Genomic DNA, 15,005 nt, shown 5'->3' on the forward strand with positions numbered 1-15,005 from the left:
AGAGCATTGGTAGTGCACGAGTAAATTTGGAAGTTTGGTGGACGGGATCTATCAGGGACATATGGTTCCCCTTGAAAAAGTGAATACAGGAGAATTAAGGCTTCAAATAGAAGCAGTACAAGTCAATGATTCTGAAGGATCACGGGTATGATTTTAATATATTTTAACTATATATTCTTTCCTGTAGTTTTCTAAAATGCATTTTGAATAAAAAATTCGTTATCATGGCATTAAAAATTTAGGCAGTTACCTCACCATAAATAATGTTCGGTAGTTTCAAACAAATTTCCTGTGGACATACGCGGTGTGTTGAAATGTAAAACATATTAGGCTGGCCTGCTTGCTGTGCTGATATGAAATCAGACTTGAAGTTTAGATTAATTCATTTCCTGCTTGTTTTATAGAGTGCAAACAAGCTGCGATATTACCAAGCCATTTGAACAGCTTGTTGTCGGCTATCAAATGTTCAGAACTTCTGATAGCTACTGATGTTGTTTTCGTCTTCCTTGATATGCTTAGGGTTCTATGTCAGGTTCATCCAATGTTGGATTGAACTTGTTCTTGTTGAAAGCGAAGGATCTTATTGCTGCTGATCTTAGAGGGACAAGTGATCCATATGTGAGGGTGCATTATGGAAGCTTGAAGAAGAGAACAAAGTGTGTGGTCTGGTTTATGCCTTGTTGTTGCTTCTGTTGGATGTTATGACACTTCAATCACTTACCTAACGTTCCTTGCCTTGTCCTTCAGGTTATGTACAAAACTCTGAATCCTCATTGGAATCAAACCCTCGAGTTTCGTGATGATGGCAGTCCCTTAGAGTTGCATGTGAAAGACCATAATGCCTTGCTGCCCACCTATAGTATTGGTGATGTGTGTTGTAGAGTATCAGGGATTGCCTCCAAACCAGATGTCCGACAAGTGGATTCCTCTCCAAGGAGTGACAAGGGGAGAGATCCACGTTCGGATAACTAGGAAAGTTCCAGAACTACAAGCAAGACACAGTTTGGAGTCTGACACATCTTTAATCAAATCACACCAAATTTCTAACCAGGTGTGAATGTGTTACTCATTATCATTTAATTTCCTTTCTTTTCACTTGAGGTGATATATTGCTTTAAGCATTGAAATGAAACTCTTAGTTTGCTTCAGATTTGGAAATTATCAGGACTTTTGTGAAGCATATGATCTACTTTTTCTCTCAAATATTTAGGGTCGGTCAACTTTGTTACACTTCATAATCTTTTTATATGGTACAAAATTCTGTGTGGACGAAAAAGTAAGCATCTTTATTGCTCTCAAATAATCAACATTGATTAGAAAAAATTCAAGCTCAAGAGACTCAAAGCACATGCAAAACCCAATTTGATTAAAAGCTTGTAAAAATTCTTTACCCCCACCTCTGAGCTTTTTTGATCTATGCCATACCAATTTTGTCATCCTCACTCTTCACTGTAAAATCACTGTTTCTGTGTTCATAAACACACATACATTTTTACACTTTTATCGGATTCATCATGAAATCTTATACTTATTTATGTTTTTACATGAATTAACATATACTTACAAGTGTGAAGTTGCTTCTATACCAGATGAAACAATTGATGATCAAGTTTCAATCTCTGATTGAGGAGGGCAACCTAGAGGGGCTCTCGACAGCTTTGAGCGAGATGCAAAGCCTAGAGGACATGCAAGAAGAGTACATGGTACAGATTGAGACTGAGCAAATGCTTCTACTTAACAAGATAAAGGAGCTTGGTCAAGAAATTATGAGCTCATCATCTTCCTTGAGCAGAAGATCTTCTGGATTTTGATCCATGCCCCCATTTTAATATATGATAATCGTTGCCTTCAATTTTCTCGCTACACATAATTACATTTAGTAACAGTATATAGGATCTCCAACTCCATAATTGTATATTTGATGCTTATAAGCTCAGATCACTGGTAGCAGCTAAAGAAAATTGGCGTTGATGTTTCATGATAATCTACCGGCCTTCGTACTACGTGCCTGCTTCCTGATCTTGCCCCTAGCATTATCAAGTAAGAATTGTAATTAATAAACATTTTTTTCAACAACTATATTTGTAACAATAGTAGCTGCTCTTCAACAAGTTTACGAGAAGAAAAACTTTTGAAGCTAAAAAACGCTTTATTGATGAAATGTGTATTACTTTTTATTATAATCAGCATCAATATTCTTCGTTTGTATCATATGTTTCCCAATTCACAGAAGAAAATTGTTGGGAAAACCTTAAAAGAGTCCGCAACATTTGAGGGTAGTCTCGATTGGGTCTCCAACATCTTAATTAACTTCTTAATGTTGGAAATTTTTGTTTAAAACATGGTTAATGGATACAATTGAGGTTAAATTAAAGTAGAGTTTATTTATATTTTAGATTAAAATTTTGTTGGAATTTAATTTATAAATGTAAGCTCTTTATATGAAAAAATAATATTGATTTAAATCAATTATTGATGAATGGAAAATTAATTTTAAAATAAAAAAACAATTTTTTATAATAGTTTATTTAGCGGGAATGTAAAAAGTTAAATTTGAACCTAAAAAGTACTAAACTTTAAGCTTAAATTCTCTCACACATGTGTGCATGGCTAGGACCTGAATTTGGATTTACTATAAAATAAATTTTTGGACTACAAAAGTATTTTTTTAGTAATATAATTTTAGGTTTGGATCTAGTTTATGAATAATTATTTTTTTAGCCCATTGTTTTGTCCAGCTTATAGATTGAGTTTTCATAATCTTTTTAGGAACCTTTTAACATTTCCATTACTTATAGAAATATTATTGCATCCATCCTAACTATCTATTATAATTTGCAAGGAAACTTTAAGCCATATTAGCTTCAACTTTTTTCATATATTGAGGTTTATATAGTCCGCTTGGAGGCAAGTCTCTTTCTTTTAATTCAAAGGCAAATTGATTTTTTTTTTTAATGAATATTTATATGAAATGGACCAATGCACTCTCTCACCATGTTTTTCTAGTTATACACCAATTAACATAAAGAGCATAATTTTGAAAGAGGATGACAAGTGTAATTTTTGATGGAGTAGAGCTTGAGGATGTTATTTTGGTGTTTAGAGAAGATTAATAGATTTTAGGTTCTTAATTTGTTTTCTCCTAAAAATCTCTAAGTTTATTGAAAGGAATGCTTCCCTTTATCATAGAAGGGTGATTTTCTCTTTTTGCCTATTGTTCTCCTAATGTCTTAATATATGGTTCAATACAAAAATTCTTAAACTAATTGTTCTACCCTTAACCAGATCCATTTCCATCTATAAATATGCATTGGTTAGCTTTTTCATATCTATAGTACAACATATACATACATATATATATATATATATATTATATATATATATATGTATGTATGTATATTTAGTATAAGATTAAAGTCATATGTTCTATTTATAAGGGTAGGTTTGTATCGTTTTCCCATCTTTTTAATAGTACATTAAAGACATACAAAGCAATAAGTCTTAAAAGAGATTTATTAAAATTTATATAGAGATACAAAACTCTTTATTAGCTAGGTATACACCTTTTATTAAGACTAAGTCCTATAAAGTATCGGTCTGCATCATATACGAGGAAGATGTTCTTGGATTTAGACTAAAAAAGAGAAATGGAAACTAGTAGTCTGTTATTTGGCTTGATGGTGATTCTAGATAATTAGATGATGTTACAGAACTTTTGATATTTTCATTACTCATCAAAAATATTGTTGCATCTCTCTCAACTACCTAATATAATTTGCAATGGTAACTTTAAGCCATATTGAGTTGAACTTCTTCCACTTATTGAGGTTTACATGGTCTTCTTGAAAGGAAAATCTTTTTCTATCAATGTTAAAAGGCAAACTAGCTATCTTTTTTTTTTCCTTTCTTTTTTAGGAATATATATACGAAATAGGCCAAGAAACTCTCTCATAATGTGTTTATTCTAGTGCTTTGCAAACTATGCACCAATTAACACAAAGAGTATAATCAACATAATTATGAAAAAAGGATGACAGGTGTAATTTTTGGTGGAGTACAACTTAAGGATGCCATTTTGGTGTTTAAAGAAAATTAATAAGTTTTAAGTTCTTAATTTCTCTCTCTCTAAAATCTTTAAGTGTATTGAAAGAAGAAATGATGTTCTTGCATAGAAGATGAAGAATTTGGTTTAATAGAAGAATTTTAAAAAACTTAAGCATCACACCTAAAATTGATATGGTGCACTTGTGTTAGAACAATTTTATTAGCTGACATGAGATACATGTACTAACAATATAGTCTATACTTTTAGGTAAATAATGCTCATTATTCATATCATGAATGATTGATTTGTTTGATAAATTCCATTATTATTATAATAGGAGAATATTTTTTTTATTTCAGTCTAGAATTATAGGAATATGAGAGGTGGTTTCAACAAAAAATAAATATTTATATGTTGATGATGTAATAATACTAATTCTTCAATACCAAACATGGAAAATGGAGGCTAGAATTGATCAATAATAATAAAACCGATCATGTCTAAGAAGAGTTTATATCAACTATATAAGATATAGAATGATTGGCCGTAGCAACAAAAGTTCATATAATTGACTAGAAGAATCATTTATATTTAAAACATTTGTTCTAGGTGAAAAAAAGAAGATATTTATAGATTAAGTTAAGACTCATGTAATTATTAAAAAAGAGACAAAATAAGTTAGAATTTAGTTTGTTTAAAGATTTATCATGTAATCTTCTTATTTGATATGAACAATTTATATAAGATTAGATCTAGATATTTATATGAAACTCTAATATTGTACTAATATATATAGGGCATTCAGTTATTGAAAAAAATGACTAGTTTCATATATATCTTTTTTTCTTCATTTACTACTCTCTTTTTTTTTTTGTATAATTTTTCCCTTACGTTCTAGTTTGTTTATTTCTTTAAACTTTTAGTTTTCTTTTTACTTGACATATACTAAAATAATATATCTTTCTTAAAGATGAGTATATTGGACAACCCACACTCCATTTATTTGTGAGGCTATTATCTACTTTTGATTGGAATTAAATTTCTAGTTGTAGTTTTTTCTTATTAGAAGGTGAAAACAAAATCCCTATTTAAAATAACATGAAATTAATATGATAAACCAAACTATCATACATAGTTATAAAACTGACTTAAGGGTCAACTTGAATTAGGCCTAAGTTTTGGGTTAAGAGGGTTAACCCGGATTAATCCAAAATTATTATTATCCGAAAGATATTTATGTAATTTCATCTCCATCCCTCTTTCTATATCTTCCTACTCTATTTTTTACTCCTTAATGTATCTGGTCTTTTTGTTTTTCTTTTGATTTTTAATTTTAACAAAAAAAAAATTAGAATGAAAAATAAGGGAATAAATTGAGTTGTTTTTTTATCAAGGATGTGTACGATAAAGACAACAAGGGATTAATGAGGAATGGGGATTGATGGACGAATTAAAGGAGCTTTTAACGGCGATAGCAAGCATGATTTGGCTTTCATGGTTTTTCAAGAATGTTTGTAGCTTCTATGTGGATTTTTTAGTATAACAATGATGTCGATTCTTCATTTTAATCTCTCTAATCTTTACCATCTTGCTGACAAGATTTCAATAATTTTTATTCTCACCTCTTTACCAATCTATTAACAAAAGAATTTTTAATTTTGTATAGAAAGTGAAATTGAGCATTATTCTAAAAAAAAAATGAATTGAATTATGTTTAGATTTTTTTATAAAATATTTGCTTTTTTAAAGAAAAAGTAAATGGGTTTAAGATGGGATGATTAAGGATTGACTTACATTTTTAATCAAGTTGAACTAGTTTAATTTTATATTCTATTTTTTTTAACTTCTAGATCGGCTTTGTTTGTTTTTGTATTTTAAAAATATTTTTTTTAAAAAATTGTTATTTTATTATTTTTTTTTCTTTGTTTTAAATTCATGTTTTTATAATATTTTTAGATATTTTAATACGTTAATATAATAATTTTTTAAAAATAAAAAAATATTATTTTAATATATTTTAAAATAAAAAATATTTTAAAAAATAATTATAACTAGAGTTTTTTTTACCATGCTATAATATCAATCAAACAAGGGGTCACGTGATTCAAGCCCAGGAAATCCCAGCTGTTATTGTCCAAACTCCAAAATGTACCAAGCTCGAAGGCGGATGCCATGTCACCCAAAATGAAAAAATATCCACCAATTTCTGAGTTATAAAGAAAATAAAAAATCTTATCCTACCATTCCATCATCTCCTCCAGCTCCAACACTATTGTTCCAACTGAAACACTCTAACAAAGTCTCTTCAACCTAAAACTTTCTCACCTTCCAAACAAAAACTTCTTCAGACAACATATGAAACACCAAACCCCAGAAGCAACATCATAAGCTGTCATATAATGACCTTCACAACTGCAAAATTAACAGAATTGCCACTGAGAACCACCTCCACACTGCCCCTAAGCTCCCACTCCTTCTTATCTAAAATCGCCACATTTCAATCCCTCAAAAAACCCTTCTCCACTGCAACTTCATCTTCACTTAGAACCAACAAAACCCAACAAAAAAACCCTAATTGGATCTCCAAATGGAAGCCTTCTCAAAACCATTCGATCAAAAACCCTCCATCAAAAGTCAGTCAAGAAAAGCCTCATTATTTCTCCAATGACAAGGGCCAAAATGCTATTGAAAGAATCGTACTACGGTTAAGAAATTTAGGGTTAGGATCAGACGATGAAGATGAATTAGAAGGATTGGAGGGGAGTGAAATCAATGGCGGTGGTTTAACGGGAGAAGAAAGACTTGGAGACTTGTTAAAGAGAGAGTGGGTCCGGCCGGATACAGTGGTTTTCAGTAACGATGAGGGTAGTGACAGTGATGAATCTGTGTTGCCATGGGAGAGGGAAGAAAGGGGGGCAGTGGAAATGGAAGGAGGGATAGAGAGTGGGAGGAAAAGGAGAGTAAAGGCGCCGACTTTGGCAGAATTGACAATAGAAGATGAGGAATTGAGGAGGCTGAGGAGATTGGGGATGTTTATTAGGGAGAGGATTAGTATTCCGAAAGCTGGGATTACTAATGCGGTTTTGGAGAACATTCATGATAGGTGGAGAAAAGAAGAGTTGGTTAGACTTAAGTTTCATGAGGTTCTTGCTCATGATATGAAGACTGCTCACGAGATTGTTGAGGTTACTTTCTAGCCTGATTAATTGTTTGCTATGTTATTAGGCATCAAATGCATTTGTTATTATAGTCATGCTGAATTATGTTGTTGAATGATGCTAGAGATGCTGTTGGTAAAGTTATTAAACAATCCAATGGAAACCTGATATAGGTTGTGTTATTGTTCTTGTAAAATGACGTGATAGGCCTGTGATTTAATGATTGATGTGTTGATTTAGTAATCTTAAGCACCTTTACCATTATTATATGTTGTTTCCCTTTCTCTTGTGAAAGATGTTATGATACTTTGCTTGAAGGAACCTTCTTGTTTATGTGCTGCTAAGTGTTCAGTTTTAATAAATTTGTTCCTTTTATCACTGTTCTACAATTTTTTTTTTTACTATTGTAGCGAATGATGGTATTTTGTTTGTTTGAGTGCCATGCTGATGTAGTAGAGATTTTGTTTAGTGTCCTAAAATGGATTTGTTGAGAGCTAGGGTTGTAGAATTAGGGATTTTTGGTGGGAATTAGGGTTAGGGTTTGATGTATCTGAAATTGGGATGGATTAAGGATGTGTAGGATGATTTGGGGGTTGCTATTGTCGTAGTTGTTAAAATCTTATGTTTCATGATTCAAATCTTACAACTCGTCGCAATTCATATACAAAATGACTGGATTCGAGGGGTGAATCCTAGATGTAAAAGGATCTTACAATTCAATCGTGGATTTGAGTCGATTCAATAGAGTTTACTGGTCAACACAAATAGAAAATGAAAGTAAATGCATAATTTTTAAAGAGATGCTAAGCTAGGAATGCTAAGTTTACAGGTCATGGATGACTTCAACACATAAACAATTTTCTTTGAAAAATACTTCTACTTGAAACTGAAACAAATTGTAAATTAAATTTTCACAAAGAAAGAAAAGGGTGAAATAAAGCAAGAGCATCTAAGTCAGCCAGAATGACAAAGGTGATATCAAAATTGAGGAAGAATAAGGTTGCTAATTATTCTTTATTAAAACTAGGTTTAACTAGTTAGAAAGTAGCTTTTAGATATTCAAGTTATTGAGTCTTTAGAATGATCAAGTACCAATGAACAATATGTTGAATTTTGAGACTTTGGGGTCATTTAATGAACTATTTTGCATCAAGTTATTGACACATATTTTGTTTTGTAAATGCTCATTTTTTATTTTAGAAACATTTAGTATGTTATTTATCTAGTATGTTATTTATCTTTTATGATATCATTTTCAATTGTTATTGAATGTTAAGATTCACAATCCCAAAAATAGGCTTTCTGATTCATGATTCAAATCTTGTTTTGACAACTATGAGTAGCACTGAATAGTAACCAAGGTTAATGCAGCTATAAGAATGACAGGGAAAGTAAACAGAAGAAGCGTGCTTAGAGGAGGCAGAAACAAAACACAAAGCCGCAGCCTGTCAACTAAATCAAATATTCATAATTCCTTTATTCAAAGTCGTACAATTTCATGTAATAGGTGCTCCTTTTACAGGCACCAAAACCATAGTAGTCTTTAAACTAAACAAGAAATAGAAATTTAAGTTTGAAAAGTATAACACTTAATGAAAAACTCCAAATTAATACTTGATCTAAAATATGCTAAGATTCCTCAATAGCATTAATATGCCTAAGCAAAATAAATTCCTAAATAGTTTAGTTTACAAGAAACACTAGAATATGCAGAATTAAAAAACTTATTTTTCTTTGACTGCATCACATGCTTATGGTTGTAAGAATTATGCTTGAGTGTTTTATGTACAAGTTACTTCACATGTATAGCATGATATATTTTCTTGTAGGTATGTCTAACATAAATGATAAGAATTTGGCAAATGCAACTAACTGGATGGTGTCATGTTCAGCGTCGAACAGGAGGATTAGTTATATGGAGAGCAGGGAGTGTTATGGTGGTGTTTCGCGGAACTAACTATCAAGGGCCTCCATCTAAGTTGCAACCTGCTGATAGAGAAGGGGATGCTCTCTTTGTCCCAGATGTTTCTTCTACTGACAGTGTTATAACGAGAAGCAGCAACATTGCAACTTCATCTTCTGAAAAGAGTAAATTAGTAATGAGGATAACAGAACCTGCTGAGAACATGACAGAAGAGGAAGCTGAACTTAACAGTCTGCTAGATGGTTTGGGACCCCGTTTTGAGGAGTGGTGGGGTACAGGATTACTTCCAGTTGATGCTGATTTGCTTCCTCCAAAAGTTCCTGGTTACAAAACTCCTTTTAGGCTTCTTCCTGTTGGAATGCGGGCACGGCTTACTAATGCGGAAATGACTAATATGCGAAAGCTTGCTAAAGCACTTCCTTGTCATTTTGCCCTTGGTATTACTCACCTTCTACAAAATCTTCACTTTAAAGTTCCAATATTTTTTACATTATATTTTGTCATAAACTTATCTTATGTAGGGAGAAACAGAAACCATCAAGGGCTGGCTGTTGCTATACTCAAGCTTTGGGAGAAAAGCTTAGTTGCAAAGATTGCTGTAAAACGGGGTATCCAGAATACAAATAACAAACTGATGGCAGATGAACTAAAGGTTTGTTACATGCATCTAACTGGTCAACAAAATGTAGTATTGAAATTGTTTGCTCATTGCAGGTTTTTTTACATCAATAATTTGTAGTCCCAGCTGTTTTTTAATAGCAAAGTTCCAGGGTCATTTAATTTACCATTTTTTTCTTTCTGATTCATGTTATTTCCCTTCCCCCTTGTGGTTCTTCACTCTCCTTCATAGATGACATGCTTTACTTGGTAGAAGAGACAGAAGAATGCATTACGTATACAAACAAAGTATTAAAGTTTGATGGTGTTGAATTTTCATTAATTTTTGCAGATGTTAACTGGTGGTGTGCTATTGCTCAGAAACAAGTATTACATTGTAATATTCCGAGGAAAGGATTTTCTGCCACAGAGTGTAGCTGCTGCTTTAGCAGAGAGACAGGAAGCGACGAAACAGATTCAAGATGTTGAAGAGAGAGTGCGAAGCAATTCAGTGGAGGCAGCACCATCAGGTGAAGATGAAGGAAAGGCGCTTGCAGGTACATTGGCAGAGTTTTATGAGGCTCAAGCACGGTGGGGAAGAGATATATCCACTGAAGAGCGTGAAAAGATGATTGAAGAAGCTTCCAAAGCTAAAACTGCGAGGCTTGTCAAACGAACTGAACATAAATTAGCTATTGTAAGTATGATTTCTTATTTCACACAATCTGATTTCTAAAAGACCTTGCTGAAGCATCATATGTCAGAGGCTTGTTTTTTGCCTGTGTGCTCACCTTGTTTGATCCAAGAGAAGTTTCATTCTAACCATTTTTAAATCTATGGGTTTTAGGATGTTGAACTCCCTGAAATTCCTTTGATGAGCTCTTCTAGTTATTTTTTATTTTCATATCAGATTAATTAAACATTTGACATCCTCTGTTTGAGATATGTAATGCATAGTTCATATACTTACTTGGAAGCCCTTTTTTAAGATTTATTTATAAAAAAATAAGTTTGCAACCAAAAAAGTTGCTGGTGTGAGACTCGAGAGTATAGCTCATAAAAATTCTGAAGTCTAAGCCTATCTCCCAGTTAAGTATGGGTTTCAGCTGTTTTTATTTACTGCTCTGTTCTTTATATACTCAAAATCAACATCATCCTCCATGCTTGATGGACCATGGTGGTTTTTGTTCAAGTAGATGGTTATCTCATAGCGTCAAGTCCTAATTTATTGTTTTTATCTGTGATAGACTGTAATCTCATCATCTTATCTATTATAAATATGTATAACTCGGATGAATATTTGAATTCCTGTCAGGCCCAGGCCAAGAAGCTTAGAGCTGAGCGTCTGTTATCCAAGATAGAAACTACAATGGTTCCTTCTGGTCCTGATTTTGATCAAGAAACAATCAGTGAGGAGGAAAGGGTTATGTTTCGCAGAGTTGGTTTAAGAATGAAGGCTTACTTGCCACTAGGTTTGTATTCTTAAGTTCATTGACTGAACTTTGAAGTCAGAGCTGAAAATCTGATGGTCTGTCTGTGCTAACGTGTAGGTATTCGTGGTGTTTTTGATGGTGTCATTGAGAATATGCATTTGCATTGGAAGCATAGAGAACTTGTGAAGCTAATATCCAAACAAAAGACTCTTGCATTTGTGGAAGATACAGCAAAATTGTTGGAATATGAGAGTGGTGGGGTACTAGTGGCAATAGAAAGAGTTCCCAAAGGGTTTGCTCTTATTTATTATCGTGGGAAGAATTACCGTCGACCAATCAGCATAAGGCCAAGAAACCTTCTAACAAAGGCAAAAGCATTGAAGCGTTCAGTGGCCATGCAAAGACATGAGGTTTCCATTTCCCATTGTTTCATGCTTTGATTTTTCCATTATATTTATAACCATAGTCATCTATAAATGTGATTGATGTCCTTTGTATCCCTGTGTGGGTTCATGCAGGCTCTTAGTCAGCACATATTTGAATTGGAAAAGAACATCGAAGAAATGGTGAAAGAAATGGTACGAATCTGTTTTCTAGTTTACATCTATTAAAATAGAATTACTGGATATTTCTTCTGCATGTACATGCTCGCCAACTTCTGCCAACTTCAATATATATATATATATTTGGGGGGGGGGGTGTTATTTGCCTATTTCTGAATGCTTGAAAGGGAAAAAAACAGTGTTCTCTCTTCAAGCAATAAAGCAGTATGAAGTAACTAAATTTGGTAGTCAAGTTAGGACTAATTGTGAGGTACTAAATTTATTGTGTAATTGGAGAATTGTTTCCTATCAAAATATGACTTGATCATTATAAATAGGTTGATGAGGAATAATGCATCGGTTTGTTGTTTGTTTTCTTTTTATATTAGCTTGGGGTTCAAGTTGTGTGGGTATGATCCCCCCCCTTTATGAGAGAGTGTGTATAAGGATTTTAGGATTGAGTTTGAGAATTAAATCCAATATTATCTATTATCACTTTGTTTATCCTGGTTGGTTTCCTTTGTATTAAATTGGCGCATTTATGGTAGTATGATAGAATCTTGGTATTAAATTGATTTTCTTTGGACTTGGCAATGTCCACTAGTGGAACCATGAATTGGCTTGGTTACAGAACTTCAATGTCGACCTTTCTTCATGTAGATGATGATACAGGCTCATACTTGAATAGTGGTCCTTGATAAGATTAAGATCATTGTTGTAGAAGATTAAACTTAAGGGTTTGTTTGTAAACAAGGATGGATTGGATAAAGTGAGAAGATGAAGAGAAAAAAGGATGGATGCTATCTGTCCATGAAGTTGTTTGGCTAGCAAGGGAGGAGAAGGATAGAAGTCAACTTGTCCAAATTGGAAGGATTGAAAACTATAAGCGAGGAATGAATGATAGGAAGGATCTTTGCAATCCTTTCTTGGGTCACTAGCCCTCATGCTTAACAAAAGAAAGACCTCATCTATCCACATCCATCCTGCCCTCATCACGCCTGGCAAACAGACCCTATTTATTGCAATAATGGGAAGACACATTTCATCTCTTTTGTTTTTGGCATTTTGTTTATGATGTGGTAAATTTGGAATGTTTTTGGCCCATGGTGGTGAACAGTGACTAAATTCTGGTAAGAGTAGAGGACATATTGAGGAGTATGCTAGTTTTTAGGGTAAGTATTACTGTGTGCAATGTGATTGAGGGGAACTCAAGAATATTTAAAGACTCCTTCATCAAAGCAGTTGTTGGGGAACAGAATTGTGGTTTTGGCCTCTTATTGTGTGCTATTTCAGGGAGTTTAAGATCTTTAGCAGATGATCACCACTTCAGGAAAGCTTCAATGTGTTTAATTATTTATTTTCCCTTCGCATTCTTACCCTTGTTGTGCTCATTCTAATCTTGCCTGCCACAAAATGGTCCAACAGGGGGCAGTTAAATATGCAGAATGCTTCAAGAAAGATGTTTGATATTCTTCTGTTGTTGGTTATAAATTATACTTTAGTATCATGTGTTGCAGCCTCTGTCATCCTTGTTGCTTTCTATTTTTTGTTTTTTTTTAATTGCTTTTGTGCCTCCTGTAAAAAAGATTAGTTGAACCAGAGAAGTTTGTGTTTTTTATTGACAGGGGCTTTCTAAAGAAGAAGAGAATGAGAATAATTGGAGCTCAGAGGAACATGCCCCCTTAAATAATGTCTCAAAATTAACCCAAGTTAGTATTATGCTTTGTTCTCTTTGCTATTTGTCTTTTAATCATTACCTAAAAGTTTTGAATTCTGTCCCTTGTTGAGGGCTTGGGTGAGTTTAGCTTGGGGTTCAATTTTCCTGCTGCTTCAATTGCTGATTTTAGTTGTTTCTGAGGAGAGAGTTATTCTCTTGTAATTAGAATATTTTGTTTTTGTATGAATGTTCAGAGTGAGGATGAAGCTTTTTTCACCGAGTCTGATAGCGAAGATGATTATAATGAGGGCATTAATTGTGAAGCTGCCAAAGGTTTTTGAATTTTCAAGCTTCAAAAGTCATTATCACCGTGGAACACAAATAATTCACAAGTTTTGCGTAAGTTATTGAAGCAACTGGATTGAATTTTTGTGTTCCAAGACTTTAATGCAGGTAGGCATCATGGTTTATCCTGTTTGATCATTTTTCTGGTATTTTCTTGAATTTGATATAATCTTTACCATCTTATTTGTAATTAAATTTGTATCTGCAGCTGTAGACTTCTTTTGAACTATTCCTGAAAAGACTTGTAAAATTCTTTTTTTTAATATCAATCTTAAAGACCTGCAAAGCCTTATAGGTGTCATGTTATAGGAGTTGAACACTGGTGTTTTCCTATTTATCTTCCCATAAAAGTCGCTGGTTAGTGATTCTTGTGTGCTATAATGTTAGTAGTTGGCTAATAGTTTTTGCAGATGTGCATTGTGTCCTTTTCAGTTCTGTGTCTAAAGTAATCTTTTGAGGTCAGATACATAATATGATATTGAAAAATCTAATGCTTTCTGATCTAACCATGTTTTTCAAATTCATTCCAGGAGCTTCCATGATAGGATCATTTGCAATTGCAGTGGATGATTCTTGTACGCTTTGAAGCTGGAAGGGCATATTGCTGTTGGAATTAACACAATGAATGATATGCTTAGGTTTGCCTACATACTGTTGCAATTCAACAAAAACCTTTGTTCACTGGCAGTTAATTGATTCATGCCTGATTGCAAACTTGGGGTTCGAGTTCAACTGAGTTCAACTGCAATCTGCATTCGTCACCGACAAAAGTGCTGGTTCCCTTTCTGTTCAAACTGAACTTTGGTGATAACATATTGTATCAGTCGGTGTAGTAAAGTCCAATTTTCCCAGGTGCAGTTACCTGTAACCAACCGGCGATAATGCGCACTCTTTCAGACTGATTTATCTTCAATGATTGTATTTGTAAAAGCTTTATATATATTGTAAAGCGTTTTTGTGGCAATAAAGTGTAAAACAATCTTTGTACGTCCCCTGTTACCTTTCTAGTTGAGCTGGTCAGCCTTGAGAATTAATCCTTCTCGTCATTTTATCCCAAGTGATAAACTAGCTGTCATTCTATCCTACCGAGTAGCTTGACTGGCATCAGCATTCCCTTTTCCTTGCAGAGGTCTCAGAGTTTTCTTTCTTTGAATGGATGAAAATGAAGTCTCTGTGAATAGTTTTGAACTCCCGTAATTACGAGGCATCAATCGAAATCCTTGTGCTCTTCTTTGCTGGTCCGGTGATGTGTATTTCCCAGCAAGACCTCTAATATGATGGCATTAACCCTGGCTTGTGAGACC

General features: G+C 33.4%; 1 protein-coding gene and 1 long non-coding RNA gene across 3 annotated transcripts; both read left to right on the forward strand.

Moving 5' to 3' along the window:
• Positions 1–729: 729 nt before the first annotated feature.
• Positions 730–2,161, forward strand: LOC118030186 (uncharacterized). Its single transcript, XR_012167566.1, has 2 exons — positions 730–1,051; positions 1,590–2,161. It is a non-coding gene; the product is annotated as an uncharacterized lncRNA (long non-coding RNA).
• Positions 2,162–6,270: 4,109 nt separating this feature from the next.
• LOC118030185 (CRM-domain containing factor CFM3, chloroplastic/mitochondrial) lies at positions 6,271–14,688 on the forward strand. Of its 2 annotated transcripts, none has more exons than XM_035034179.2 (10): positions 6,271–7,230; positions 9,096–9,564; positions 9,649–9,779; positions 10,077–10,421; positions 11,040–11,196; positions 11,275–11,567; positions 11,676–11,735; positions 13,325–13,408; positions 13,611–13,809; positions 14,232–14,688. In XM_035034179.2, the coding sequence occupies exons 1-9, from the start codon at positions 6,445–6,447 to the stop codon at positions 13,695–13,697; spliced, it is 2,412 nt and encodes an 803-aa protein (XP_034890070.1). In that variant the 5' UTR covers positions 6,271–6,444; the 3' UTR covers positions 13,698–13,809; positions 14,232–14,688. The 2 variants fall into 2 exon arrangements, with proteins under 2 accessions (XP_034890070.1, XP_034890072.1); XM_035034181.2 differs by having other exon boundaries at positions 7,092–7,230; positions 9,033–9,564.
• The last annotated feature ends 317 nt before the right edge of the window (positions 14,689–15,005 follow it).

Source organism: Populus alba, chromosome 12, assembly GCF_005239225.2.
Source record: "Populus alba chromosome 12, ASM523922v2, whole genome shotgun sequence".
NCBI classification, from domain to species: domain Eukaryota; kingdom Viridiplantae; phylum Streptophyta; class Magnoliopsida; order Malpighiales; family Salicaceae; genus Populus; species Populus alba.

What these genes read in the sequence shown, in the direction of transcription:
- LOC118030185 (XM_035034179.2), top strand. Translation starts at nt 6,445, where the DNA reads ATGACCTTCACAACTGCAAAATTAACAGAATTGCCACTGAGAACCACC. An exon ending in TCCTTGTCATTTTGCCCTTG is followed by an intron (nt 9,565 to 9,648) that starts GTATTACTCACC and finishes TATCTTATGTAG; the next exon opens with GGAGAAACAGAAACCATCAA. An exon ending in GAAGGCTTACTTGCCACTAG is followed by an intron (nt 11,197 to 11,274) that starts GTTTGTATTCTT and finishes GCTAACGTGTAG; the next exon opens with GTATTCGTGGTGTTTTTGAT.